Source organism: Rhinopithecus bieti, unplaced genomic scaffold (genome assembly GCF_001698545.2).
Source record: "Rhinopithecus bieti isolate Rb0 unplaced genomic scaffold, ASM169854v2 scaffold_1101, whole genome shotgun sequence".
NCBI lineage: Eukaryota > Metazoa > Chordata > Mammalia > Primates > Cercopithecidae > Rhinopithecus > Rhinopithecus bieti.
This window is the reverse complement of record NW_016803441.1, coordinates 1138150-1165663: the sequence shown is the minus strand read 5'-3', so window position 1 is coordinate 1165663 and position 27514 is coordinate 1138150. Positions and strand designations below refer to the sequence as shown.

Below are 27514 nucleotides of genomic sequence, written 5' to 3'. Positions count from 1 at the left end.
AAATTAAGTCCTACTTACAGAACCATACTTAACTTATTATACTGAGTCTAATATAACCCAGTCATTGTTGCTTAAGTCTATTAGACATTCTGTTATTTAAAAATAAAAAAGAGAGAAGGAATTAATGGAAGAATTAAAGATTTCTATTTTGTTAAAAGAAAAACAAATAATAAATAATGCCCCATCCATGGTTTTGAGAGAGACAGGGTCTCACTTTGTCACCCAGGCTGGAGTGCTGTGGCACCATCATAGCTCACCACAGTCTTGAACTTCTGGGCTCAAGTGATCTTCCCGTCTTCGTCTCCTGAGTAGCTGAGACTATAGGCATATGCTACCACACTTGGCTAATTTTTTTTTTTTTTTGAGACAGGGTCTTGCTATATTGCCCAGGCTGGTCTTAAATTCTTGGCCTCAAGAAGTCCTCCTGCCTCAGCCTCCCAAAATGTTGAGATTACAGGAGTGAGTCACCACCTGACTCCCATATGCTGTTAGACACAACAATTTCACTTACATAACTTAAGTATAATAAAGCAATCAAAAGTTTTCTCGTATATGTGTAAAGATGTGCTATAAACAGTATTCATATCACCCATATAAAAAATAAACTATCAGAAGGAGATAGCTAAATAAATAATACATTCACAAAATGGAATACTATAAAATTAGTAAACAGATTTTATATAAGTTAATAGGCATTCACATAAAAATCTGCATGAAATACTGGTAAGTCACATACACACACACACACACACACACACACACACACAAGTATTCTAAAGGGTAGTCACCAAACTTTAAAAGGTAGTTTTTCTCTGGATAGTGAACACTTAAGAGAATTTTTCTTCTCACCTCATACAACATTTTTTGATTTGTTTAAATTATTTACAAAAATATATACTTATATATTTATAAACATAAGATATATCAAAATCATCTAACACATTTAGTATAATCTAACATAGAGTCTACAGAAAATAAATCAGCTTTCACTGTAACTGGATCATACGCAAATGAAAAAGTATGAATTTGTAGTTATCCACTGCTTTATCATAGTGATCCCCTATAAAAGCACAACCTTCAATTCTGGCCTCAATGCTTCGAGAAAATTAGAGAATAAATATTCGATAATTTCCAGAACACAGTACAAATGAAAAAGGAATAAAAATTTGTCTACATAGGAATGTTTAAAAAAAAAAACAAGGCTCATTAAGTTATAGAGTTTAAAGCATATTGTTGAAAAGCACAGACATAAGTCAGACATACCTGGGTATAAAACCTCCTCCACCTGACACTTGAGAGTGGGATGGGTACTAGGTGCGTGACTCATGCCTGTAATCCTAGCACTTCGGGAGGCCAAGGCAGGCAGATCAATTGAAGTCAGGAGTTCAAGACCAGCCTGGCCAACATGGTGAAACCTCGTCTCTACTGAGAAATACAAAACTTAGCCTGGCGTGGTGGTGCACGCTTGTAACCCCAGCTACCTGGGAGGCTAAGCGGGGAAAATAGCTTGAATCTGGGAGGTGGAGGTTGCAGTGGGCCGAGATGGCATCATTTTACTCCAGCCTGGGCGACAGAGCAAGATTCTGTCTCGAAAAAGAATAAAATAATAAAATAAAATAAAATAGAGTCTTACCCCCTCCCCCAAAAAAGTGAGATGGCTTTCACCTCAAAGTGTAACAGATTACAGACTGTAAGAAGACTGAAGAAGACTGTATCTTATCTTCAAACACAATAACATATCTTCCTCATAAGGTTATTCTGAAGATGAAATTTGATACTGTGTGTAAAGCACTTCCCACAATGTCTGGCAAAAATGATGGCTCAGCAACTGAAAGCCATCATTAAGTGCCAAGAACACTAAGTTGTGATGAACTGATGATAGCTCCTACCATCCCCAACACCCCCCATGCACATACATACAAAAATGAGATATTCTTCTAAAAAGAATGTCAATCAAAGTTTAGTATACACAGGAGAGAGAAAAGAAAAAAGCTTTAAATTAGACAAGGACACAGAGGTTAGGAATCATTTCTTAAAAACCAAGCTAAGCAACAATAATGGGGTTTTACAATTGTGGAAGCTTAATCACTAAAAATATTTGAGAAAAGAACAGCCAACTCCCTCGCCTTGGTGGCTTAGACCTTCAACTGTGCGAGATGAAAAGACCATCCTGGCTAACACGGTGAAACCCCGTCTCTACTAAAAATACAAAACTAGCCGGGCGAGGTGGCGGGCGCCTGTAGTCCCAGCTACTCGGGAGGCTGAGGCAGAAGAATGGCGTAACCTGGGAGGCGGAGCTTGCAGTGAGCTGAGATCAGGCCACTGCACTCCAGTCCGGGCGACAGAGCCAGACTCCGCCTCAAAAAAAAAAAAAAAAAAAAAAAAAGACCAAAAAACTGAAATTCCAAAATTCCTTCAAGATTTAGGATTTGGGGCCAGGCATGGTGGCTCACGCCTGTAAGTCCAGTACTTTGGCAGGCTGAGGTGGGAGTGGGAGGATCCCCTGAAGTCAAGAGTTTGAGACCAGCCTGGGCAAAACTGGAAGATCCTGTCTTTACAAAAAAAAATTTTTTTTAATTAGCCAGACATGGTAGCATGTGTCTGTAGTCCTAGCTACAAGGCAGGAAGACTGCTTGGACCCAGAAGGTCAAGGTTGCAGTGAACCATAACAGCGCTGCTGCACTCCAGCCTAGGTAACAGAGTGAGACCCTGTCTTAAACAAATAATAAAAATAAATTTTAAAAAGATTTATGATCCATGATACTTTAATTAAAGTGACACAGCATTCCATCATTCTAATGGTAAATTGTGTCAGGAGATTTTTTTAAAATCGTAGAAAACTAATCTTGCAAATGTAGTTTTTGACTTTAGAAGCTTTAAACAATTATGGGCCAGGTGCAGTGGCTCACGCCTGTAATACCAGCCCTTTGGGAGGCCAAGGCAGGTGGATCACAAGGTCAGGAGATCGAGACCATCCTGGCTAACACAGCGAAACCCTGTCTGTACTAAAAAAATACAGAAAAATTAGCCAGGCCTGGTGGCGGGCGCCTGTAGTCCCAGCTATGCGGGAGACTGAGCCAGGAAAATGGCGTGAACCCAGGAGGTGGAGCCTGTAGTGACTGGAGATCATGCCACTGCTCTCCAGCCTAGGTGACAGAGCGAGACTCTGTCTCAAAAAAAAAGAAGAAGAAGAAGCTTTAAACAATTATGAAGAACAGATCCAAAGAACACCTGTGTATATATAAAAGCCAGAATGGGTTTGGGCATCTCACAATGGGCTTCTACCTTCATGTTATTCAGTAAAAGTTAGCAAGTGAATTTACAGAGGAAGATTTAGAGTTTATTTTATTCTGTGGGGAGATAATAAGGGGTTAACAAGGAAAAGGGAAAAGTAAACATCAACAGATTGAAAAATAAAGTTAACATTTAGGAATCAGAACACCACTTTTAGCTCAACTCTATAAATGACTAAATGCTATTTAATGTTAGCAAACATTACTTGATCAGATTGTCTTTGAATTTATGGGATACCATGAAGTGAAGTTCTCTTTAAAGATTCCATTATGTGAATCGAAGAGGTTGGCCTTGAATCAGCACTGTTTCTCTATATTTATTTTTACCCAAAACACTATTAACTAGCACATTCAGAACAGAGCATTTCTGTTGAGGTAAGCTTGCTATTTTGTGGGGGAAAAAAAGAGGTGAAATGACATATGGATTTTTTTTCTTTTTTTCTTTTTTTTGCCTCACTTTGGGATTATCTTGCAACAATCATCAAGGATTTCATAGACTCTGAAGTCCTCAAGTAAAGTTTGACGACTATCATCATAGAAAGAACGCGGTACAAGCAGCTCAGAATCCCAAGTTCTGGTTCCAGCTCTACCACTAACGACCTATGTGCAGGACCAGCCAGCTCCGGTGGGGGTGAGACCTGTGCAGTCAGATGAGGCTGACTTACTTGGTAAGGACTCCACACTCAGAAGGACTCCATGTTTGGTTTCATTCTCTGATGCTGCCCTTCTGAAATGCTAATAATTTATTAAGAAGAGCCTCACATTTACATTTTGTACTAGGCTCTACAAATTGTGGTTTTTGCCTGAGCGAGTTTTACAAGTCACTTGAGCTAATTCTCATTTTGCTCAAAGTAATCACAAACCCAACACTCCCTTTCCCCCATGCTGTATTACCAGAACATAAATTATACATTAGATACTGCTTTCTGATCCTAAAGCCAACTCTAAGAATCTCATTTCCAAGAGATTCCGTTTAGAAGACAGAGCCTATCACTGTTGCCTCAAACCTTTCCATGTCTGAACCTTCCATTAAATAATTAGGTGCCCTATACCATTAATTGTGCTTTCTATCTTAAAGGTATATTTGACTACTACCTTTTTTTCAAAAGTGCCTTTGTTAAAATACCCATTTAGTGCTGACAGTACTCCATGGAATGTGGGAGGAAAACGCATTCTCTAGAACTGAGAGATTTACAACAGAAAGTGTGGTTGGCCGGGTACAGTGGCTCACGCCTGTAATCCCAGCACTTTGGGAGGCTGAGGTGGGCAGATTACATGAGGACAGGAGTTTGAGACCAGCCTGGCTAACATGGTGAAAACCCATCTCTACTAAAAATACAAAAGTTAGCTGGGTGTGGTGGTTGGTGCCTGTAATCCCAGCTACTTGGGAGGCTGAGGCAGGAGAATCCTTTGAATCCGGGAGGTAGAGGTCGCCATCATACTCCAGCCTGGGCGACAAGAGTAAAATTCCTTCAAAAGGAAAGAAAGAGAAAGAGAGAGAGAGAGAGAGAAAGAGAGAGAGAGAGAGAGAGAGAGAGAGAGAGAGAGAGAGAGAGAAAGGAAGTTGGAAGGAAGGAAGGAAGGAAGGAAGGAAGGAAGGAAGGAAGGAAGGAAGGAAGTTGTTTTAAAACACTTCACTGCTAACCTTTAGCTAATACATTAATCAGAACAAAATGTTATTAAACTTAAAATGCTGAGTGCGGTAGAGAGTACCAGCACAGTTACAGGTAAATGGATCTGTCTCCTTGGTGTAACTGAAAAGGTCGTAAACACAGCACTTAGTGTTTCACCATCTCTTCTGTTTCGCCCCAAATTCCTACCATTATAATTACTTTAGACTTAAAAATCTATAAAGATGCCGCTCCAGTGTGTAACGTAACAGAGGAAATGTGATGGTGTATCTGGGGCTTTCCATTTACCACATTAACAAATGGTATCAAGCAGGACAGGCATCTCCCACTTAAGCAGTAATCTGCTTCAGAAAAATCTGATGTTCTGAGTGAAAATTCTGATAGCCTATTATTTATTAAGTGAAAAAAAAATAGAGCATTTTTATATCAACCTAAACCCCTCACAACCAGCTTTCAACCACCTAAAGAAAACAGTAAAATAGACACTTGCCAAATGCCAAGGTGCGTGGACAAATGTTATGAACTATTTATTAGGGTGTAAAGGGGTACAGGTATCATTTTCTGCTCACACAATGAACAGGATGTTAACAGACAGTGTCTACAGGCCCTACTTGGCCTTTCACTGTTGGCAGAAAACATGCACATCTCCTAAGTTGGCACCTGGACTACATTTCAAGGCATCTCCACATGATTCCGATGTTCTACTATCTGTAATGTAAATCACATGTTATTTTGTTAAAGACATGAGATTGGAAGATGTCAATGTAAGTAGGTGCCTTATAAGCATCAGCAAAAAGCAAAACAAGAAACAAAAACATCTTAGTGAGAGCTCAGTCTAGTCTGTGCAGATTGGATTTCAAAAATCAAGAGGCATTCCACTGGGCAATCATTCACTGGAAAGATATTCTGCAGGTTATGTCTGAATTTTATTCGGTAGCTAAACTAGCTAAACTGCACTCTAGGTAGGTGTTACAAGCTGTAGGACAAGCAAAATAAATGACGTTGCTGACTTTAAAGGACTTAAATATAATGGTACTATGAGATCCCAGGAGAGCATTAATATGGCTTTCTTAGTTATAATAGCTACACGTCAACTGGACAGATTGTTTTGAGTTAACTGGACAAATGACAGACAAATAAATTTTGGCTAAGATTATTGAGGTGCCATGGAGCTGAGAAACATGATGTAGCCACCTAAAAGTTAGATAGTGTAAACACAAGAATTCCAACCCAAATCTCTCACTCTATGTAAGATGTGGTGAAGTCATTTAACCTTTCTTAGTTTCAGCGATGCACTGTAAAGATTAGATAAGTTAATGTTGTAAGCTTTTAAACAAATGACAGGACACACAAGGGAACACCAAGTATTTTTGTAGATACAGCAGGTCTTCAAATAACGTTGTTTTGTTCGGTATCGTTTTGTTGTAACACTGATGAGAAAAAATGAAAATCAATTCCTGGCCAGAGCACTGTCTGTGTGGAGTCTGCATGTCCTCCCCATGTCTGAATAGATTTCCTCTGGGTATTCCAGTTTCCTCCAGCATCCCAAAGATATGTACATTAGGTAAACTGGCATGTCTCAATTGCCCCATGACAAGTAGGTGTGGGTGTAGGAATGAGAGCACTCGGTGATGTGATGATGTCCTGTCCAGGGTAGGTTTCCATCTTGTACCCTGAGCTTCTGGGAGAGGTTCTGGCCACCCAACACTCTGAACTGGGATAATTACGTAAATAATTATCTTACTTGTTCATATTAATCTTTCTTAAATGTATGTATAGCTCACATTTATTTCAGTGTTTAATAACAGAAGTTTTTGGTGTTTATGTAAAAGTTTAGTGATATTTTTGTGACCAAGAATATGCCATGGACACTTCACATTTGCTTACATCAGTCAGTGGGAAAATTGGGTTTGTTATATAGTGTGTCATTTAAAGTCGCAGTTTCCAAAAACCCATCAATGATGCTAAGTGAGAACTTACTGTATACACAACTGGGTTTGAATTCTTTGCTAGCTGTGTAAGCTTGGGCAATGTATTCAACTTCTCCAGGCTTTCATTCTCCCATGTGTACTTCGCAGAACAGAAATAGTGTTAGAAATATATGGAAAGTGCCTAGTAAAGTATCTGGACCATTGCAGACAGTCAATAAATGCTAATGATTAATTTGCCCCTTTTCTAGTAAAACTCCAAAAACTTTCACTCTTCTCCATCTAAGTAACCAGCTCATTCACTCATGCTTCTACATTCTTTTTACCCAGAACACTTATTTCTTAAATTTCTGTCCTTTACCACAACTTCTTGTTTCTCCACTATTCCTTATAAACATACATTTTTATCCACATAAAAATGTCTACTCCCTTGAACTCTTATTTCTTGACCATTATCAGATCCTATCTAACATGGTTCGTGGTTTCAAATACTTCAACTACTGTTGACTATTCTCAAATATTCTTGATGTTTACAAAGTTTACTTTGCTAATCCTCAATCCTAGATGGATTCAACAGTCTTCTCATTCTATTAAGTTAGTGCAAAAGTAATTGTAGTTTTTTCTACTCTTCATATTATGCCAAGCCGTGTTACAGAAAGCTGATTTGATTCAGAATATAACTGTTACATTGAAAGGTGGGGCTCCATATAAAAATGCCCACAGAAAACAATGTTTCCTTTCTTCTCCTCTGCTTCTTTAAAATGATTTTCTCTAGACCGTCTTCCATAAAACTCATATTAAATCCTGAAAAGTCTTGACATAGACATCAACTGGTGGGATACACATTGTAATTGAGAGTTCACTCAATTTTGTTCAGAGAAGCAATGGCCTAGCTAAAACTACATTTCTTATCCCCCTTGCAGCCAAAGGTTGCCCAGTGAGATAGACACAGAAGTAACAGAGTGAGATTTCTGGAAATCTCTTGAGTTACCTACCTATGTATATCTTATTACAGGAGGAAAAATAAATCCACACTCTGTTTAAATCATCCTTTTTGTTGGCTTGTCTATTAATCATACTTGAACACAACATTGTGCCTTTCAGTTTCCCTAATTTTTCCATTCACCATTGTATATAAAAGTGTTATTGCTAAAAGTAGTCTCAGTTAATCAATTAAAATATCTAGTCTGGAATAAAAATAAAATATCTAAGCTTAATGTAAAATTCATTTTAAATCCCATTACTATGTTAGTACTGCTTCAGACCGAGAAACTTCAGATGGGGAATGTGGTAGATGGCTATGTCCACTCTCCAAGTTTTTCCTCCTGATTTCATCTTGACACTACTTAGCAGCTCAAGCACGGTGATTTCAGCAATGGCACTATGAGAAAGTTGACAACAGATGGCCTTTTCTTGACTATAATTATGTGTTGTTACTCTCTGGGTCTGATGGATGTTCAACACTGACTTGTTCCTTTATTGAGATACTTTCCCAGTTGTTTGGAGGTACCCAGGACATTCAATGGCAATGTAATACTTCTGAGGGTCATTTAAACCCCAGCCCCTCAGCTCCCATTTGACAGTATATTTCTACCCTCTTTCTGCTAAACTAGTTTTGTTCCTGGCAGGAAGCCCTGTTGGGTCCTGTCCAAGACCAGCTCCATCTCACACTACCTTGTTTTGTATGTAAGTTTGTGGCCCTTGATGCCGTGTCTCATTGCCCTGTCATCGGGTAAACATGTTGAGCCTCAGCACTTCCCTTTTAGCATCCACAGGCATGTATCAAATCCAAAAAAATAAAAGTAATCTCAATTTTGCAAAACAATTAGTGGATTACCAATTCCCTTCACCACTCAGACTCAAAGGGAAATGTATTAGCTCTCTAAGTAATCTTCTCAACGACATTTACACTAAGATTACAGAGAAGGATAAGCATACTTTTCTCCTTGGAGAAAGCAAATGGCACAACATTTTATACCTCTTTCAAAGGAATTTTTCTCCTGTTCTCTTTAACCTGGATAATTTATACCCTCCAGATAGATTCTGGATTAATGGTCAAAATATGCTCATCCACATAAACACAGAGTTTTCAGAAAGCTCTTTGAAATTCATATATAGCTTGGAACCTCATTTTTAGAACATGAGGGTGTTTTATATCTTCTGATTCTTCTCAGTGTTAGGAAGGCCCTGGATTTTATTCCTCAGTCATTTTACTTACCCATAATAGACTCTTTTCACCTTTTCTTACTTTGCTCTCCCAAATCTTCAACAAGTCCCCAAGACTCCCATAGCCCCTTCTATCTTTACATATAATATCCCCTTCTACTTGGCCAAGAGAAAAGTGGTCATCCATTGTGACTTAAATTTTCTCTACCTGCAAAACTGTCTTTATTTACATCTAATAATATTCCTTCTGTCCCAAGTGAAAGGTTCCAAAATCTTTTCAAAGAAAATCGCATGACCTCGATCTCTCTCTGTCTGCTTTTCTGGAATCATCCTTCAACATTCAGACTATATTTTCTTATTTTCAAATTTCATAGATTTCTGCTTTTCTAGCTATAAGCATGCTTATATGTCCTCCAGTGTCAAAATAAGAAAGAAAACATGCTTTAGTAGTACTCCACATTTTCCTTCACTGTCCTACCAAACTTCGTGAAAATCCAGACAAATTTCTTGCCAATGTTTCACTTTCCAATCACTCCTTAACACTGCAGTCTTCATTCTGTTCCAATGCATTCTATTGAATCTATTCTCACAAAAGTAAACCAATGATCCCTAATAGCCAAACACAATGAATTTTGTATTCTTCTTTGAGTCTCTAAAGAATTTGAGAATTCCTTCCTGGATCCCCTTTCTCACTTCTTTGGATCTAATTTTTCTGGAGTTTCTTTCCACATTTTTTAGTTAAAATCCCTAGAGATAAAGATCAGAAACCTGCATTTTATAAAATGTTATTGGCACTGCTGACAAATAGAAATGATATAGAATGACTGGCCTAAGAGTTAAAGAAAATAAAACAAAAAAACTATTTGGTTAAATAACAATAATCTAGTACTTCCAGGAAAACAAAAACAAAACCTACTTTAAAAATCACTTGAGAACATTTGTCATGTTCCTCTTCTTGTTATCTAATCATAAGCTCAATATCAAGGTTGAATTAAGAGTTGGAGTATATTACAGTATTTAAAGCTCCAAAATAGATTGGAGCAGCTTTAATTAAAGTTACCAGGACAACCAGAGGGAGACAGAATATGCCATAATTGGAAAGTGTCACCAGAAAATTTGTTTATTGTAACCTTGATCCTATTTCCTTTGAGCAAAATGCCTAGAGACCTTCATTTACTGAGCAGATCCCCTTGGCTGGCCTGGTTGGTGAACAATGAGACCACTGATTTCATTTACCTCCATCTCTCAGAAGGCCGCACTGGAGGTTGAATTGCTTTGTTGAAAAGCTTTCTCCCGTGAATTGTTCATTAACACTTGCAGATATTTCAGCCTAGTTCAAGCTGAAATGTAGGTTCATAATAATGTTAAATGACTGCATCTTTTTTTGCTTCAAAACACTGTTTGATTTGAGATTGCTTAAGAATAATCCAATGATAATAGTCAGATAATCACTGCAGGGAGCCAGTTCCTGAGACACAGACATAGCAAATGTCAGAAAAAAAAAAAGTCATTTAGCAAACACATCTTGGAAATAAAAAATGGTTCAACTTATGAACCATTTTAGAGGGGAAAATACTGGATTTTAGACAGAAGTCAAAGTTGAATTCTACCACTACCTCATGCTATCTACACAGTCTCGGATAAGAACATTGGTATTCTAAATTTCCTCATTTATAAAATAAGAATGCATAAATGTTTAATGTGTCTACTTCACAGAGTTTCTGTAAGGGCCTAATATATATGAGTCATCAGAATCATAACATGATTTTATATAGTAACAAGCCCCCCCCCCAAAAAAGCAAAATTGCTATCAAAGAGACAGCAATGAAAATGTTTTGATATCATTTTATCTGTCGGTTCTTTCTAAGGCTGGTCGATGCAGCTGATCAAAAGACAAAAGCACAAATGAGTGTAAAATAAAGTTGAAATAAGTAGTTTAGAGTCAAACATATAAACAAAAACAAGATAGCGCATAAGGCAATAATTTAAATTGACCTTTTAATCAAAAGATTATAAAAGATAGGATTAACAATTTAATCTTCAAATACATAAAATCCGTGTTCATGTATGCATAAAACAATTATTGCAGNTGTAAAATAAAGTTGAAATAAGTAGTTTAGAGTCAAACATATAAACAAAAACAAGATAGCGCATAAGGCAATAATTTAAATTGACCTTTTAATCAAAAAGATTATAAAAGATAGGATTAACAATTTAATCTTCAAATACATAAAATCCGTGTTCATGTATGCATAAAAACAATTATTGCAGATACTAAAAAGCAACAATTTCACCCAAAAACCCTCCAGTTTTTAATTTCCTTTTTTCAAAAACCTGAATTATCAAAGACTGTTAAGTAATTTCTTTAGAAGGCATATAAGAAAACAACCAGTTACATTTATTTTTCTCTCACAGTGTTTACATTTATATTTTCAGAGGTATCTTATGTTTACCGAAGAATAATAAAGGTTTTAAAATTTTTCAAACTCAAATTAAAATGAAAATTGTTTGAATACCATATATTCTCTTTCACTAAAATCATTCTTTTGAAAATGGTTAATTGATACAGGATTCACTGAAAAATTAAAAGCCTTCCAGAATATTCTATTATCTAGATCATCCAATTATTCAGCATGGATGAATAGAAGTTTACAAAATACTACTTAGCCATCATTTCTTCCTTGTTATGATTACACACTTCTTTAGGTCAAAGGATGTATTTGTGTAATAACTAGGAATGCAGATCTTGAAGTCAGACACACCTGAATTTGAATTTTACATTCAAATTCACATTCAAATTTCACATTCTTGCTGCTAAAAGTATAGTCTTTGTACCAGGAGCGGAAGCATTACCTTAGGCTTGGTGGCTTATTAGAAATGTACTGTCTCTGTCCAGATTTACTGAATAAAAATCTGCATTTTAACAAGAGCCATGGGTGATATGCATGCATATTAAAGTTTGACAAGCATTGGCAAACATTACTTATTAGATATATTTCCTTGGGCAAGTTTCAGGAACTCCCAAAGTCCCAGTTTCTTCATTGAAAAATGAGACTAATACTGGTGTCTCTACCACAGTATTATTATGGGAAATAATTCAATGATGCTACTTAGTAACCACTCAATAAAGTCTAACTGGTATTAAATTTTATAATCTACCTTAGATTTGTATATTCATGATGTTTTCCACTATATTTACCTATAAAATTATATTAGTGTCCCACCCAGAAGAAATAAAGCTCCTTTAATCCAGATGTCTCCCTGAGTATAAGCCTACAACAAAAATATAAAGCAAATTAACAATGCCATCTTGCATTCATTTACAATACAATGTAGCATATGTTTTTCCATTAGCCTCAAAATATTTCTCTTTGAAATAATGTTTTCTATTTTTGTGGAATCAAGGAAGTTAAGCAAAGAATTTAGTTTGAAAACAAACATGAATCTGTCTCCCTGAAATAAAATAGAACTATTCTACACTTAATTAGTCATTGTGTCTTCGGTATTCTGTCATCATGTGCCTAAGATATTCTACTGATCCCTCACAAGACTCAAATAATGCACCAGGTGTCTTGAGCTTCCATTCCAAATGAGAAATAAGAAAGTCTCAATAGGATTATACTTTAATTCAATTAAGGCAAGACATACACTATTTCATTCCACAACCTTTTATAAGGGACTATGATGTCCAAATCACCTGCTTCCTACATCCAGAGGAAAAATGTAGACTGATAAAATCAATATAAATCTAATCATTTTCCACTGTCACCTGAATATTAATCACTTCAGTAGATAGCACCTTCTTTTTATTAGATAATTTTTTATTAAAACATTTACATAAATAAATGCTTAAAAGTTGTATTCTCATCTCCAAAATTGAAGATAATAATGCTTTGAATTTTCCAGTAAAGAAAGTTTATCTTCCTATGGATTATTCAATTATTATTATTTTATTTATTCATTTATTTATTTTTTTTTTTGAGACACAGTCTTGCTCTTTCGTGCAGGTTGGAGTGCAGTGGCGTGGTCTCAGCTCACTGCAAACTCTGCCTCCCGCGTTTAAGCAATTCTCCCTGCCTCAGCCTCTGGAGTAGGTGGGATTACAGGCACCTGCCACCACATCCAGCTAATTTTTGTATTTTTAGTAGAGACGGGGTTTCATCATGTTGGCCAGGCTGATCTCGAACTCCTGACCTCAGGTGATCCTCCCAACATGGCTTCCCAAAGTGCTGAGATTACTGGCGTAAGTCACTGCATCCGGCCTCAGTTATTATTTTAAATTAAATGTTTCAACTTCTAGCAACACGGCATAACAGAATTTCCAAGCAACATACCTGCTACACTACAACAATATCTTGGATACTTGAAGAAGCATAATATAAAGATTTAGAAGTATCTAAGAAAGCATAGAAAATTTCTGAGGGTCAAGATATTTATAAAACATAGTAAACAAAAAAATCTGAACTCTGAGTATTAAGTAAACAGGAAATTCAGAGTTGTATTGAGACAAATATCCATAAATGTACTGAAATCTATACAATAAGAGGAACCAGGCTGGGCGCAGTGGCTCATGCCTATAATCCCAGCTCTTTGAGAGGCCAAGGCAATAGGATAACTCGAGCCCAGGAGTTAAAGGCTTGCCTGGACAACATAGGGAGACCTCATCTCTACAAAAAATTAAAAAACTAGCCAGGTATGGTGGTACATGCCTGTATAGTCCCAGCTACTTGGAGGGCCGAGATGGGAAGGTTGCTTGAGCCCAGCAGGTTGAGGCTGCAGTGAGCAGTGATTGTGCACTGCACTCCAGGCTAAGCAATGAAGCGAGACGCTGTCTCAAAAGCAAACAAACAAAGAGTAAGAGGAGCTAAACTGAAGCTCCAGCATTATATTTAACAAAAGATGTATAAGAAGTTTATGAAAAAAAATTGTTAAAGTTTATCAAATGGTGTAAAATACTGCTAAATGAGAGATACTATGTATAAATAGAAAGACAAAATATAATAAAGATATCAATTCTTCTCAATTTGATCTGAGTCAATATAATACAAATCAAAATCCCAGCAGACATGTTCCTGGATAATTATATGCTGAATCTAAAATTTAGATTAACAGTAAAAGTTTAAGAATACTCAAGATTATTCTGAAGAAGAAAACAGTGAGGGACTTAGCCTATGTATTTAGTCTGTTCTCACACAGCTAATAAAGACATACCCCAGACTGGGTAATTTATAAAGGAAAGAGGTGTAATTGACTCACAGTTCCACACAGCTGGTGACGCCTCACAATCATGGCAGAAGGCAAAGGAGGAGCAAAGTCACATTTTACATGGCAACAGGCAAGAGAACATGTGTAAGGGAATTCCCCTTTATAAAACCATCAGATCCTATGAGACTTATTATCATGGGAGCCACACAGGAAAGACCCACCCCCATGATTTAATTACCTCCCACCACATCCCTTCCACAACACGTAGGAATTATAGGAGCTACTATTCAAGATGAGATTTGGGTGGGGACACAGCCAAATCACACCAGCCTACTAGATATTGAGCTGGACAACTGGAGTTCACTAGGGGAAGGCAAACTATTTTATAAATGCCCTAGAAAAATTCCTTGGAAAAAATCATTTGAAATGCAGACTGAAATTATATACTCATATAACTTGCAAGTGGACTAAACACATAAATGCAAAAGACAAAGCTTAGAATCATGTAAAATGAAATATATTAAATTATGTGTATAACCTCAGGGTAGGCAAGGATTTCTTAAAGAAAACATTCTACAATACTAATAATTAAAAGAAATGTTGACTTTGCAATAAAATTAAGAATTTATCTCATCAAAAATCACAATAAAGGCAATGGACAAGGCACACACTTGAAAAAGATGTTTGGGTCATATATAACTAAAATGAACTAGCATCAGGAATACATAACCTACAAATCAATATTTTAAATTACAAAATTTTCACTGAAGAGGAAACAATAAAGGTAAACGAATATACAGCAAAATGTCTCCTTCATTAGTGACAAGCAGAGGTATCATTTACACCCATTTGATTGCCTATAATTAAGAAGTGTAACACTTTCACATGTCGGCCAGAATATGTATCAATGTGGGCTCATATACAACTAGTGAAGGTCTGAACTGATACGATTATTTTGGAAAACAATTGTCATATTTTATAAAGCTGACTCTGCGAATACACTACAATCTAGCAATTCTACTCTCCTGTATTGACCCTACAGATATTCTTGCACATAAGTTCTATGAGACTTGTTCAAGAAAATTCAGCAGCACTATTCATAATAGCATACATCTGGAATAATCCAAATAATTTACCCACAGAGACTAAATGAAGGAATTGAGATACATCCTCATAAAATGATATTTAACTGAATAAAATGAATTAAATCTAAGTGCAAATATACATATAAATCATACAAACATAATATTGATGGAGAAAACCAAGTAGCTGAAGACTACATACAGTGTGACATGAATTTGATAATGCTAAAAAGCAAGCAAACTAAAGAATAACTTGTTCAGCAAAGCATTTTTGAGGAGGGAAACTATTTTTAAAAAGAAAAAAATGATAACTTGAATATCTAGCATTTTGGCCACCTCTAGCAGAGAGGAAGGGTGATGGAATAAGAGACTATACAACTAAAGAGGATGATAATATTCTGGGTTTTATGTTGTGTAAACATGTTCAATTATTATTATCTATCATGATGTACATATGGATTTAAACATGTTCAATTATTATTATCTATCATGATAAACATATGGATTTAAACATGTTCAACTTATTATGATCATGATGTACATATGGGTACATATAATCAATTAAACATATATTATTAAAATATAATAGTAATATAAAATCAAATTAGAAATATTTAGGGTTTGCAACTAAACCATAATATCTCATCTTTTATGAACATATCAGATGAACACAGTTACTAAAAAGAAGAACACATACCAAAGAAAACCCCTCAATAGGGCATGAAAATTAAATAATAGATAAGTAAGGAAAATAATAAAATGAGCAGATCCGATTTAAACTCACCACCAGGGCTTTAGATCTGTTGCTTAGAAGTTTCTCAATATCCCTGGCTGCAATTTCTACCAGCTGGCGTGCATTATTTGGTTCCACAGTATACAAATCTTGATATTTCTCATAAATCTATGTGAAAGAAAAAAAAAGACAATAAGAACAATAGTTACTTATTTGGCTTACAAGTTCCCATTAGAATGTATTTAAAACTATAAACAACTGATTAGAAACACCACCCTGTTCTTCCTTTATATTGATCTTTTTGGAGTTTGAGTGTGTCAGGAAAAAATATGTAAATATAAATTTGCTCTAAGACCACTAGCTTGCCAAAATAGAGGTTATGTTAACAGGTTGTAAAACATCTTGTACCACAATTGTTTGTACACGCAATTTTGAAGCTTGATACTGCACTCTCCAATCTCGAAACTGGGTATTATCTGTCATCAGCATCGTAAGAGAAAGGGTAGTTATCCTAGACAACAGAAGGCGAAGTGGAGCATGGGAGGTCAAACCTGGAGGAGTATGGAAAACAAAGGTAGGAGGAAGGGTTGTGTGCTACAGAATGGAGAGAGAGAATACATACAAAGCCCTTGCCCATGTTCATCTAGATAACAAGAGGAGCTTTAGGGACAGTTCACATATATAGAGGAGATGAAGGTCATTAAGGTTTTGGTTAGAACTGTAATGGTGTATTTATTTTTTATTATCAAAGTAAATGCTGCTGTTAGTTTTTAATCACTGAATTAAAGCACATTGAAATTAAGCTAGGTGCCAAAAGAAAAATTTGACTACCCTTCTGGCTCACCTTAGTGTCTATGGAAGGATTTCCCGAGTGGCATAAGCTGCACCTGTCTTACACAGCCTGTACACTCTCAGCAGGAGAGGAAGAATTAAAGAAAGGGCGGTTGGAGGGGAAGCAGTCACAGTGTTTGTGGCTGGAGGGCTGAGATGAGAAGGAAATCCCTCATGCATCTAACAGATGGGGTGCACATGCATGACTAAACCATCTTTGAAAGCCAGGACCTGGCAGGTTTTTACTGTCTTATGAGAAGTGAATCCAGGCACATACAGGAACCAGTTCAACCCTGCTTTTTTTCTGGCACAACTCCAACATTCTGCTTTACTACCAACAGGTTCTACAGTATGATCCCAGCTGTGCACTGGTAGCACTGGTGCATACTGGCTTCAGATGAACACAGATACATACTAACATTTATTGACTACAGAGCATATCAGTTTTACATGGACTTACAATTTTTTATTTGAAACTAAAATTTATTTGAAATTAAAATTAATATTTTGTAAAGATTTAAATCCATTTTTACTCCTAAAAGTGACTCACTCACACTATGAGGTTTTTCCATACTCATGTGAACTTTGAACTTGTAGGTTTTCACTCAAAGTACTCAAGGCATGTTAATTTAGTGACAAAATCTCCATATTTGGATTCATCCAGGAGTCCTGCATTTTACTAGATTGCTTATGCTTTCTGCTAAGGGGCAGATTATTGAACTCTGTTTTGTTTTGTTTTTTTTTTTAAGACCCATGTCATCCATGAAAAACTTCCTCCAATGCAAAGCTTTCTCTTTCATTTCAGACTAAGATAAGATTCAGGAATACTGATTAATTGATTTGGAGTACAAACAGATAAACTTCAACATCACTTTAATTGATCCAGGATACGTAGTTCTTTGCAGTAAAACCAATAGACCTAACTGGTGTGAAATGTAGTGTGCATTGTACCATTAATACCTTGTTCATTTCTCTATGCAGTCTAACCTCCTTCCTGTGGTATAGGGAATACAATAAGCATAGGTGAGATTAGTTCAGATGTGCAAACTATACTTCAAGTAATGTCATTTATTAAGTCTCTTCATACATGTGCCAGACATATTAATTATTTGGTGCTTTAAGGAATAAACAGATTGTAAGTCCACAGAAACAATTTATTTCAAGTATGTATCTTCTCAAATACATAAATTTATATCTCTTAAATTTCCTTTTAGGATAAGTTTTAACTACCTAACAGAAACAAGATCTAACTCACAAATAAATGTGAAAAAAATTAAGTCAAGAAGCTTAAGTCTAGAACCCCTAGTGTAAATATCTGGCTGTATTATTTTATATATAAAGCCACAACTGAAATGTTTTCTTTGGTAATAAAAATAAATTAAAATTATATAACTCTCCCCCCAAAAAACTAGCTCTTGCTTCTGGTTCCAAAGACTACAATCATCTTTGTTGTCATGAGAGCTACTGCAAAGCTCTCCTGATATATGTTTAGTAAATAATTTTCAGAATAGAAAGTTTCATATGTAGTTTTATGATCACACAATATATTTTCATAATATGTGTATATTTCCAACTCTTTCCATCACTAAGACATATTTCTACAATATTTCATGTATTAATATTTCAAACACATCTTGAGGTATCTTTTCCTCTTCTTCAGCTTATTGTTTTGTAAATAATTATCTGCTTTGCCATTTTATCCAATTTCTTTCTTGAAGGAAAAATAGCACGGTGGAAATAATATGAGTTTTTGGCACCAGACAGAGTTACTTTTCAATCATGTCAACTCTTCACATGCTGTGCAATACTGGCCTTCGTTTTTTCTCTACTAGAAAGAATGTAGCATATAGAGAGAGTTCAAAGCAGGATGCTTTTCCTCCTGATACACTCATATGCTTTAGTTTTCCTACAGTTCAAGTTCTCCTGCTGCCATCCTGACGTAAGTCTTAACAAAAAGAATACTTGTCACCTGTACATTCTTCCTTTCCTACAATCTTAACCAACTAGCTTTAATGTACTTCCATTATAACGTTCAAAGACCAAGTTTCTCTGTGATGACAACATAGATTATGGTTTGTGAGACAGGCAGAAAAACCATAATCTATGTTCTAAATATCTTTGTTCTAATTAACATAATATGTTAATTATGCTAATTAGCTATGTTAACATAATCTATGTTCTAAGTCACTTTGCTCTAATTAGGTCCACAGTTCCAAGATAATCATCACAATTATACATTTTAAAATAACTTCAAATGTAATATCTAAAAAATGATATTACTCAATGATATAATTGCTTAACAAAATTCTTAAAGAAACCTCTTGGAAATCATAATACAGATGCCCCAGAAATATTTCCTCAAAACTAAATATGCTTCCAAGCTTTTAGATGACCTAAATTTTTTTAAAAAATTTTTATTTAAAAAAAAAAAGATTTTTAGAGACAGGTCTCACTATATTGCCCAGGCTGGGGTGCAACGGCTATTCACAGAGGCAATCATCCTAGCCCTCCTGGCCTCAGGTGATCCTCCCATGTCAGCCTTCCAAGTAGTTGGAACTACAGGTGCATGCCACTGCACCCAGCTATATCATTATTAGCAATCAATTTAGGCAGCTACTCTATATCACTTTTAGGTGTTTCATATACATTATATTATTTATTCACTTTAAGAAATCTATAATATACATTTAATTAACCATTGTATTAGTGAGAACAATGGGATTCAGGCTGTAGAATAACTGGAGGGAGTCTGAATCGCACTTCATCATAAAAGAGCAAACCAATGCCCAGAGCAGCCGAAGGTGAATGGTAAAATGTGGCATATTTAGGCAAAATGAATCTGCAATGCCACTCTATGCCCTGAATCTTGCTTGGCTTCAGCAGGATGTGGAAACTTAAGAAAGCCCTTTGAAATGAGCAAGAAAGGAACAAGGGTCAGCATGTCTGCTAGGAGATAGGCTCTGCCCACGATCAAATAAATTCTAATGCAGAAGCTGAGAGATGGAAAGCGGGAAGCAGATGCCCGGCTGAAGGATAATGGTAAAGAATCACCTAGAGCTGAGGGGCCCTAAGCAGGTTGAGAAGATTGGCCAAGTTCTAAGTAGCAGTCAAGTTCACTATCTATATCAAGAGAACAAAAGCAAGCAAATACACCAGACATCTTGTCATATAAGTTTCTCCCTACACCCAGGCACTGAGAAACAAAGTAAAGAAGATTAGAGAAATATCAAAAAAGAGTTAGAACTTACTAAATCCTTAGTTGACCACAAAAGGTTGTTTTGATCTGAAAGAGGCTAACCTTCAAGTGATGAAATTAATTTTTCCCACTCCTAGGGAAGAGAATGGCAGCTCATAAGCAAGTTAAGTTCCCTAAAGAGAAACAGTCAAATTTCTGCATATTAAATCTTAGGTAGGTAAATTTTGACAACCCCATCTCCCAATACTTGCACGTGTACTTTCGTTCCATGGAAATTGGCTTGGACAAGCAATCAAGATTTCTGCCATATCCACAGACATCTTTCTGAGGGATGCTTTCCCTTTGACAGTCCCTGATGAAATAGGAGCTCCCTTACATAGGGCTAGAAATATTCTAATGTATGGCCTTGTCCTTGACTTCTAACCAATTATATCAGGACTTTTATCAGACATGCAAGCAGTTAACTTCTGAGGCAATGGCATGTAAAGAGCCAGATACAAAAGACCTGTATAAATAAACACACTGAACCAATCAGATGCTCTCACCACAGGATGACAGTTGGATGAAATAGCATGGATCAAAGGTTTAGTAGAAGTGGAACTGAAAAGACTAGTGGGAGGAAAACAGTATTCAGATCTACTGAGCAATAGAAGTGGTGGTTATGACAGACAGAAGAATGGCTTCCCAAACATCCATATCCTAATCCCCAGAACCTGTTAATATGTTGTTACATAGCAAAAGGGAATTAAATTTGCAGATAGAATTAAATTTACTAATCAGCTGGTCTTAAAAGAAGATTACCCTAGATAGTCAGAGTTAGCCAGTGGAATCACAAAGGTCCTTAAAAATGGAAGAGGAAGATGTGACTAAGGAAGAGTAAACCAGAGAAATGGCAGCATGAGAAGAAATCAGGCCAACACTGCTGGCTTTGAAGACCAAGGGAAGGAGAAATGAGCCACAGAAAGGACTTCTCATCTCCAGAATTGTAAGATAATGAATCTGCATTGTGTTAAACCAATAAGTTTTTAGTCATCTGTCACCATAGCAATAGAAGACTAACATAATGTGTTGCGGGAAGTCAGGGACCCCGAACGGAGGGAACGGCTGAAGCCACAGCAGAAGAACATAAATTGTAAAGATTTCAAGGACATTTATTAGTTCCCCAAATTAATACTTTTATAATTTCTTATGCCTGTCTTTACTGCAATCTCTGAACATAAATTATGAAGATTTCATGGACACTTATCACTTCCCCAATCAATACCATTGTGATTTCCTATGCCTGTCTTTAATCTCTTAATCCCATCATCTTCATAAGCTGAGGAGGATGTATATTGCCTCAGGACCCTGTGATGATTGCGTTAACTGCACAAATTGTTTGCAGAGCACCTGGGCACCTTGAAAAAAGAACAGGATAACAGCAATGTTCAGGGAACAAGGGAGATGAGAGTTTGGATTCTGACTGTCGGTGAGCCGGACAGAACAGAGCCATATTTCTCTTCTTTCAAAGGCAAATAGGAGAAATATCGCTGAATTCTTTTTCTCAGCAAGGAACATCTCTGAGAAAGAGAATGCGCCCTGAGGGTAGGCCTATAAATGGCCCCTTGGGGGCAGCTGTCTTTTACAGTCAAAGCCGAAGGGATGAAATAAGCCCCAGTCTCCCATAGCGCTCCCAGGCTTATTAGGACGAGGAAATCCCTGCCTAATAAATTTTGGTCAGACAAGATGTCTGCTCTCAAACCCTGTCTCCTGATAAGATGTTATCAATGACAATGCATGCCCAAAACTTCATTAGCAATTTTAATTTCGCCCCATCCTGTGGTCCTGTGATCTTGCCCTGTCTCCACTTCCTTTGTGATATTTTATTACCTTGAGAAGTATGTGATCTCTGTGACCCACACCCTATTCATACACTCCCTCCCCTTTTGAAAATCGTTAATAAAAACTTGCTGGTTTTACAGTTTGGGGAGCATCACGGAACCTGCTGACATGTGATGTCTCCCCCGGACATGTGATGTCTCCCCGGACACACAGCTTTACAATCTCTCTTTTGTACTCTTTCCCTTTATTTCTTAAACCAGCCGAGATGCTTAGGGAAACAGAAAAGAACCCACGTTAACTATCAGGGGCAGGTTCTCTCAATAATAAAGAGTTAGCTATGAAGAGTTCCCAGCAGAGTCAACAATGATAGCTTCTGAGGCTGCCTTGCCTCTGAACTGCCCTTCCTTGGAACAAATTATTTTCTAAATAACTTGAGTTCTTGCTGAAAGCCAAGCTCCTCATGAGTTTGCTTAAATTAGCTAGTTTTCTTTTTTTTTTTAAATAGGATCTCACTATGTTGTCCAGGCTGTTCTTGAACTCTTGAGCTCAAGCAATCTCCTTTCTCAGCCTCCCAAAGTGCTGGAATTACAGGCGTGAGCCACAGCACCCAGCCTATTTTTTTTAAATGAGTAGGTCAACAATACACTTCCTGAGTGATTCACTGTTCCTAATAATGAAAAATTCTAACAGAACTGCATGTCTGAAGGTGTGATTAACAGTATTTATTATTAGTTTGCATTTTCATTTCATTTATCATTAGATTCTGATGAATATGAAAGATGAGCTCCATTGTGAGCAACATACAATTTCCATTAGGCATCAGGATATAATGAAATTAGTTCAAGGATACCCATTGTTACCTTCACAATTGTGTGATGTTCTAAGAAGAAAGATGACAGAAAAGCTAAAAATATCAAAATGAACATACATTGTATAAAACTGTACACAAACTGGATGAATAAATATCATCCTACCTCAAAATAATGAGAATTGGGATTAAAAGAAAGTGTTACATTGTATTTCCCACCATCATTCTAATTCCACTGTCTGTTGGATAACAGGAGTAAATTCAGTATCTTCAATACTAATGAAGGCAAGAAAAGTGATTCATTGTCACCTCTGCTGCTTCAGATACCCACAAAATCAATTTCACTTAATTTTAGTTGAATTTTGCAACGTGGGATGGTTTGTCTGTGGGTTATACTTTTTTTTTTCCTTTATTAAGTATTCCTTGGGCTTTTGAACTACTTGTTCCCTAGCAACTAAGAATGCCTTCTTTCTAAAGGGTGTATTAACACAAAAGAATGATATAATGTTCTTTCTTGGTCACTTTCAAGGATCAAAGTTCCCTTAACTAAACAAATACTAATGCAATATTTTTTATATATCATAAGTATCTTTTTTCTTTATTTGTCATAAGTCTCCTCATCATCTAAGCTGGTCATCACATAGAAATGTTGAGAAATGTGAAGATTCCTTCATCTAAGGTAAAGAGTAACTAGTGACTGGAGATCTGAATCGATGTTAGAATATGCTTTTAACAACAACAAAGACAATACCAACAAAACCTCCTTTTCTCCTATGAAAATTAGTTGAGTTTTAACAAAATGAATTTTGCCATAAAATTATGTAATCATTTCTAATTAGTCCCTGATCTCTTCAACCTCTTCCTTCCCTTTGATTAAAATAATAAATGATGTCATCTCCTAAATAAAAGTCAGGCTTTTAAAATGTCTTACTCTTTAGCATATTGTCAATTGTGTTTAGGGCTGCTGTGTAAATAACTAATGCAAATACCAACTGCTAAAATGTATTAATTCATCTTAGTGTGTGTGCATTTATGAAACCATAGGTATTCATTTTACAAGATGCATGATATTGTATTAATGTCATTTTTAAAAATCACATTTGATTCCCTGCATCTTCATTCTAAGTAAATTATGGCCTTTTTTTCCTTTCCCTATAACCTAGCTTTTTGAATTGGGACACTACCTTTGAAATTTTTTATGACTTGATATTTCTATTGTGCTACTTTTAAGCACATGTGAACATCAAACATATATAATTTATATAACTGTCATATTTATTGTGTATTTTCTATTCCCCTTCACTAGAAGGTAAATTTCAGGAGGACAAAGATTTTTGTCTGTTTTGTTCACTGGTATATAACCAGTGCATAGCACAGTGACTGGCACGATCAATAATGAGTACATGAATTAGTGAACGGATACTGATTCTGTGTCAGGCTTTGCTGGGAATGTAACTTCCCTGTATTTTTATAATTTATAAAACAACTTCTTCCCTGTATTTTAAAATCAACATTTATTTTAAGCCTAAAAAAAAGACTAAGATACTATGCAGTTACATAATAGACTACAAATACAACACTGATACAATAATTAAATTCCAACAATAGAATACACAAAATAAGGTAGTGATCAGTGTGAGGAAGAATATGAGTGTTCCAATGAAGAGACATAGAAATGCATGCTGTCAGAACTCCCAGAAATTAAGATCAAAAAGGCTGCAACAGTCACATAAATGAAACTTACAGCCATGTTTTGGAGGAAAAGTGATTCAGTAAGGGATGAAAGAGATCAGAATGTGTGTAATACAAGGAGTTATGGGAAAATAGAGTGAAAGGCAAATTGAGACATAATTATGAAGGATGATAAAAGGATATTGGTTTATATCTTATTCTCTAGTCTACCCAACCTATTTTAGACTAGTAAACCACCTAGCTCAGAACTTCTAGTGGCCATCACAGCAATCAGTGCATAGGAAGAATCTGAATTATAAATTTGTTCACTATAAACACAATCCAAATATATATATATACACACACACAGGCAATTATATACATGCCACATACATATACACACACATATAAATACATAATTTGCTCATATCCTCAAATTTATAGTGCATACTTTCCCAATGATAACTATATCAAACTGGCATTCTAATACCCAACTCACGAGTCTCTCTAGCCACTCTATTCTTTCTATTTGCTGTGATACAGCTTCTTAGCTAGGACTATAACATTTCAAATGGAGCATCGTCTTTAGAAGGATATTTAGGAAGAATGAAGTCACAATTGGTGAGCGTTCTGCAGCACACAATGCTACTTGCCCTAGCTCCTATTAACAAGAACATGATGGTGACACTTCCAAGCAATATATTAAAGAAGGAAGAAAGAAAAGAACAAGTGACGATTGCAAACAGGCCACTCAATTTTCTCCATATTATACATAGGAATGGGTGATTATATTTAACCAGAAATGCAGGTTGTCCCTTGAACAGAAAAACTAAACTATAACAAAGATGAAAGAATTTTCAGTTTTAGGATAAAGGTATTTGGCACAAAAGTAAATTTTAAGTTCATGTTTAAGAATACCTAGATTCAAAACAAGGAAAACATTAACATACATAAATAACAGAAACTCTCTACCTGTTTTGTTGTTGTTGTTTTTTAATTCCAGAGGTAATTTATTAACCTAGCCTCTCTTTTTCCATATCTGAAGCTACATATAAATTGTAATTTGAGTATATACTTTGACCAGAAAATTCATACGCAATTAAAAGTGAAAAAGATCATACTAAATTCATTAAAACGAAATTTAAAATAATTAACCATAGGCTGAGTGAGCTGCCTGTTTAATGTCTCTAACCCCAAACGACCTAAATTCATTTCACTGCCAGTAAAATAATTTTTCAAAGCAGCCTGGTTTTAATTTGCCCATAACTGTCATACCTTATTAACAAATGGCTTTTCTAAAGCAAAACTGATACCTACCAATACTGATATACAATTTTACAAATATATATTCATTTAAAGAATTTCATACACTCAGATTCTTCAGTTCTTCTTGAGCAGTTTTTCAACCTTAGTACAACTGACATTTTACAGACAATTCTCTGTTGTGAAGGGATGTCTCATGCACTGTAGGATGTTTAAAAGCCTCATTGCCCTCTATACCAAGACTATGCAAGTAGCAACCACCCCATGCCCCCAGTTATGATAATCACAAGTATTTCCAAAGATTGCCAATTATATGCCAAGGCACAAAACAGCCCCTGGCTGAGAACCACTGCACTAAATACATGTTTAGAGAAATAATAAATAATAACATATCCCTCAAATACTAGCATAATTTCAGGATGTTAATTAATGGCTGGAAGAGAATGGTAAGGTAAAAGAAAAAACGTTTTAATATCTTTTGAGAAAATATTGAAAGTCACCCTAAAATTAGAAATCCCCTGAGTTTATTCTGTGTCTTTGAAAATTAATGTAATTAACCACTGTTCAAACAAAATAGCTTCTTACTTAAAATCTCCAGTGCAGCAGGGAGGCGGGGGGAGGATGATAGTGAAAGGAATCCATACTCTCTGCACTCGTTGTAGTGCTATATTCTGCAGTCAAAATAGATTTCTTTCCACTTATGACAAAAAGAGCAAATCCAGAGTGTAAGATAATTTTAAATTGCCTACATCATTATGGTGCTGATTTAGTTATAGCACTTAATTGCTGAGGGAAGTAAGGCAACTCTGAATAAAAGCAAAACATATGGAATTAATAATAAATTGCTATATTTGTTTATTTAAAGTGAGAAAGCACATAACTTCCTTACAATTTTATATTGCCTTTTACCCTCAAAACAACTGGGTAAAGGGAATTCTAATATCTGATATTCTAATACAGCTTCTTTCAGCACTCCCGGACTTGAAGATTTCCAATCCTTCTTGTTGCCTGCACATCTTGCTGATTCCCTAGTCAGGATCACCAATGATTAATTGTGTTCTGTTTTTGAGTATCTCCCTTTGTAAATATATTAAACTCTCTGCCACCTAGAAAAAGAATATTCTATTTACATGAGATGACATGACCACAATGTCAAAGAATAAGCATTAGTTTGAATTACTAATGAAAAGAAATTATTCACTCAGAACGCTTATGTAAATACTATCTTAATTGAGAGTGCTGAATGCTCAATATTTATACACATTTCATATTTACATCTTTGAGTAGCATATTGAAATGTAAAGGTATTGGTTTTGAAACTTTCACTTAATAAATCATTAACAATGAATCAAAAGCCAGGAAGTTCTACGGCAATGCCACTCCAGAATAAGCCTACCTTCAAAATTAAGCTTCCAGGAAAAAGTTAATCAACATATTATTCTAAATATATTTGCAGATGCTATCCTAAAATTTGAGAAAGTCAGACAGTTTGCCTTTAAGAAGAAAGCTTCATAACAACAATGTGACATGCACCATTTCAAATGGCAATGGTAAACATTTCATTAACTTTAAAACATTGTTTTCAGGAATATTAAGACGATTTAATTTTTTAAAATGTTATCTATTCATAAATATGTGATGATCAGCCTTGCCATTTGCCAGTGCAGTAGCTAAAGGAGTGTGTGTGTGTGTGTGTGTGTGTGTGTGTGTGTGTTTAGAAATAATAAATTCCAAAATATTCTGTAATTCAGATTATTAAAATACATATATATTTTCTAAATTTGGGGATTGTTTTCCTATTTTCTGTCTATAATGTTTTAAATGTGTAAATACAGCTTCTATCTCTATTAATATAGCTTTAATACCTTTTATATATTCAGATAATA

At 35.8% G+C, this 27514-nt stretch overlaps 1 protein-coding gene across 6 annotated transcripts in view; it reads right to left on the bottom strand.

Annotated features, from left to right (window-relative positions):
• The window catches only part of CACNA2D1 (calcium voltage-gated channel auxiliary subunit alpha2delta 1), a 524117-nt gene that overhangs the window by 399120 nt on the left and 97483 nt on the right, over nucleotides 1-27514 (bottom strand). For all 6 annotated transcript variants that reach the window (XM_017883995.1, XM_017884005.1, XM_017884019.1 and 3 more), the window contains exon 3: nucleotides 16090-16206. In XM_017883995.1, the coding sequence (XP_017739484.1) occupies nucleotides 16090-16206 (117 nt within the window). The remainder of the gene's footprint in view (nucleotides 1-16089; nucleotides 16207-27514) is intronic.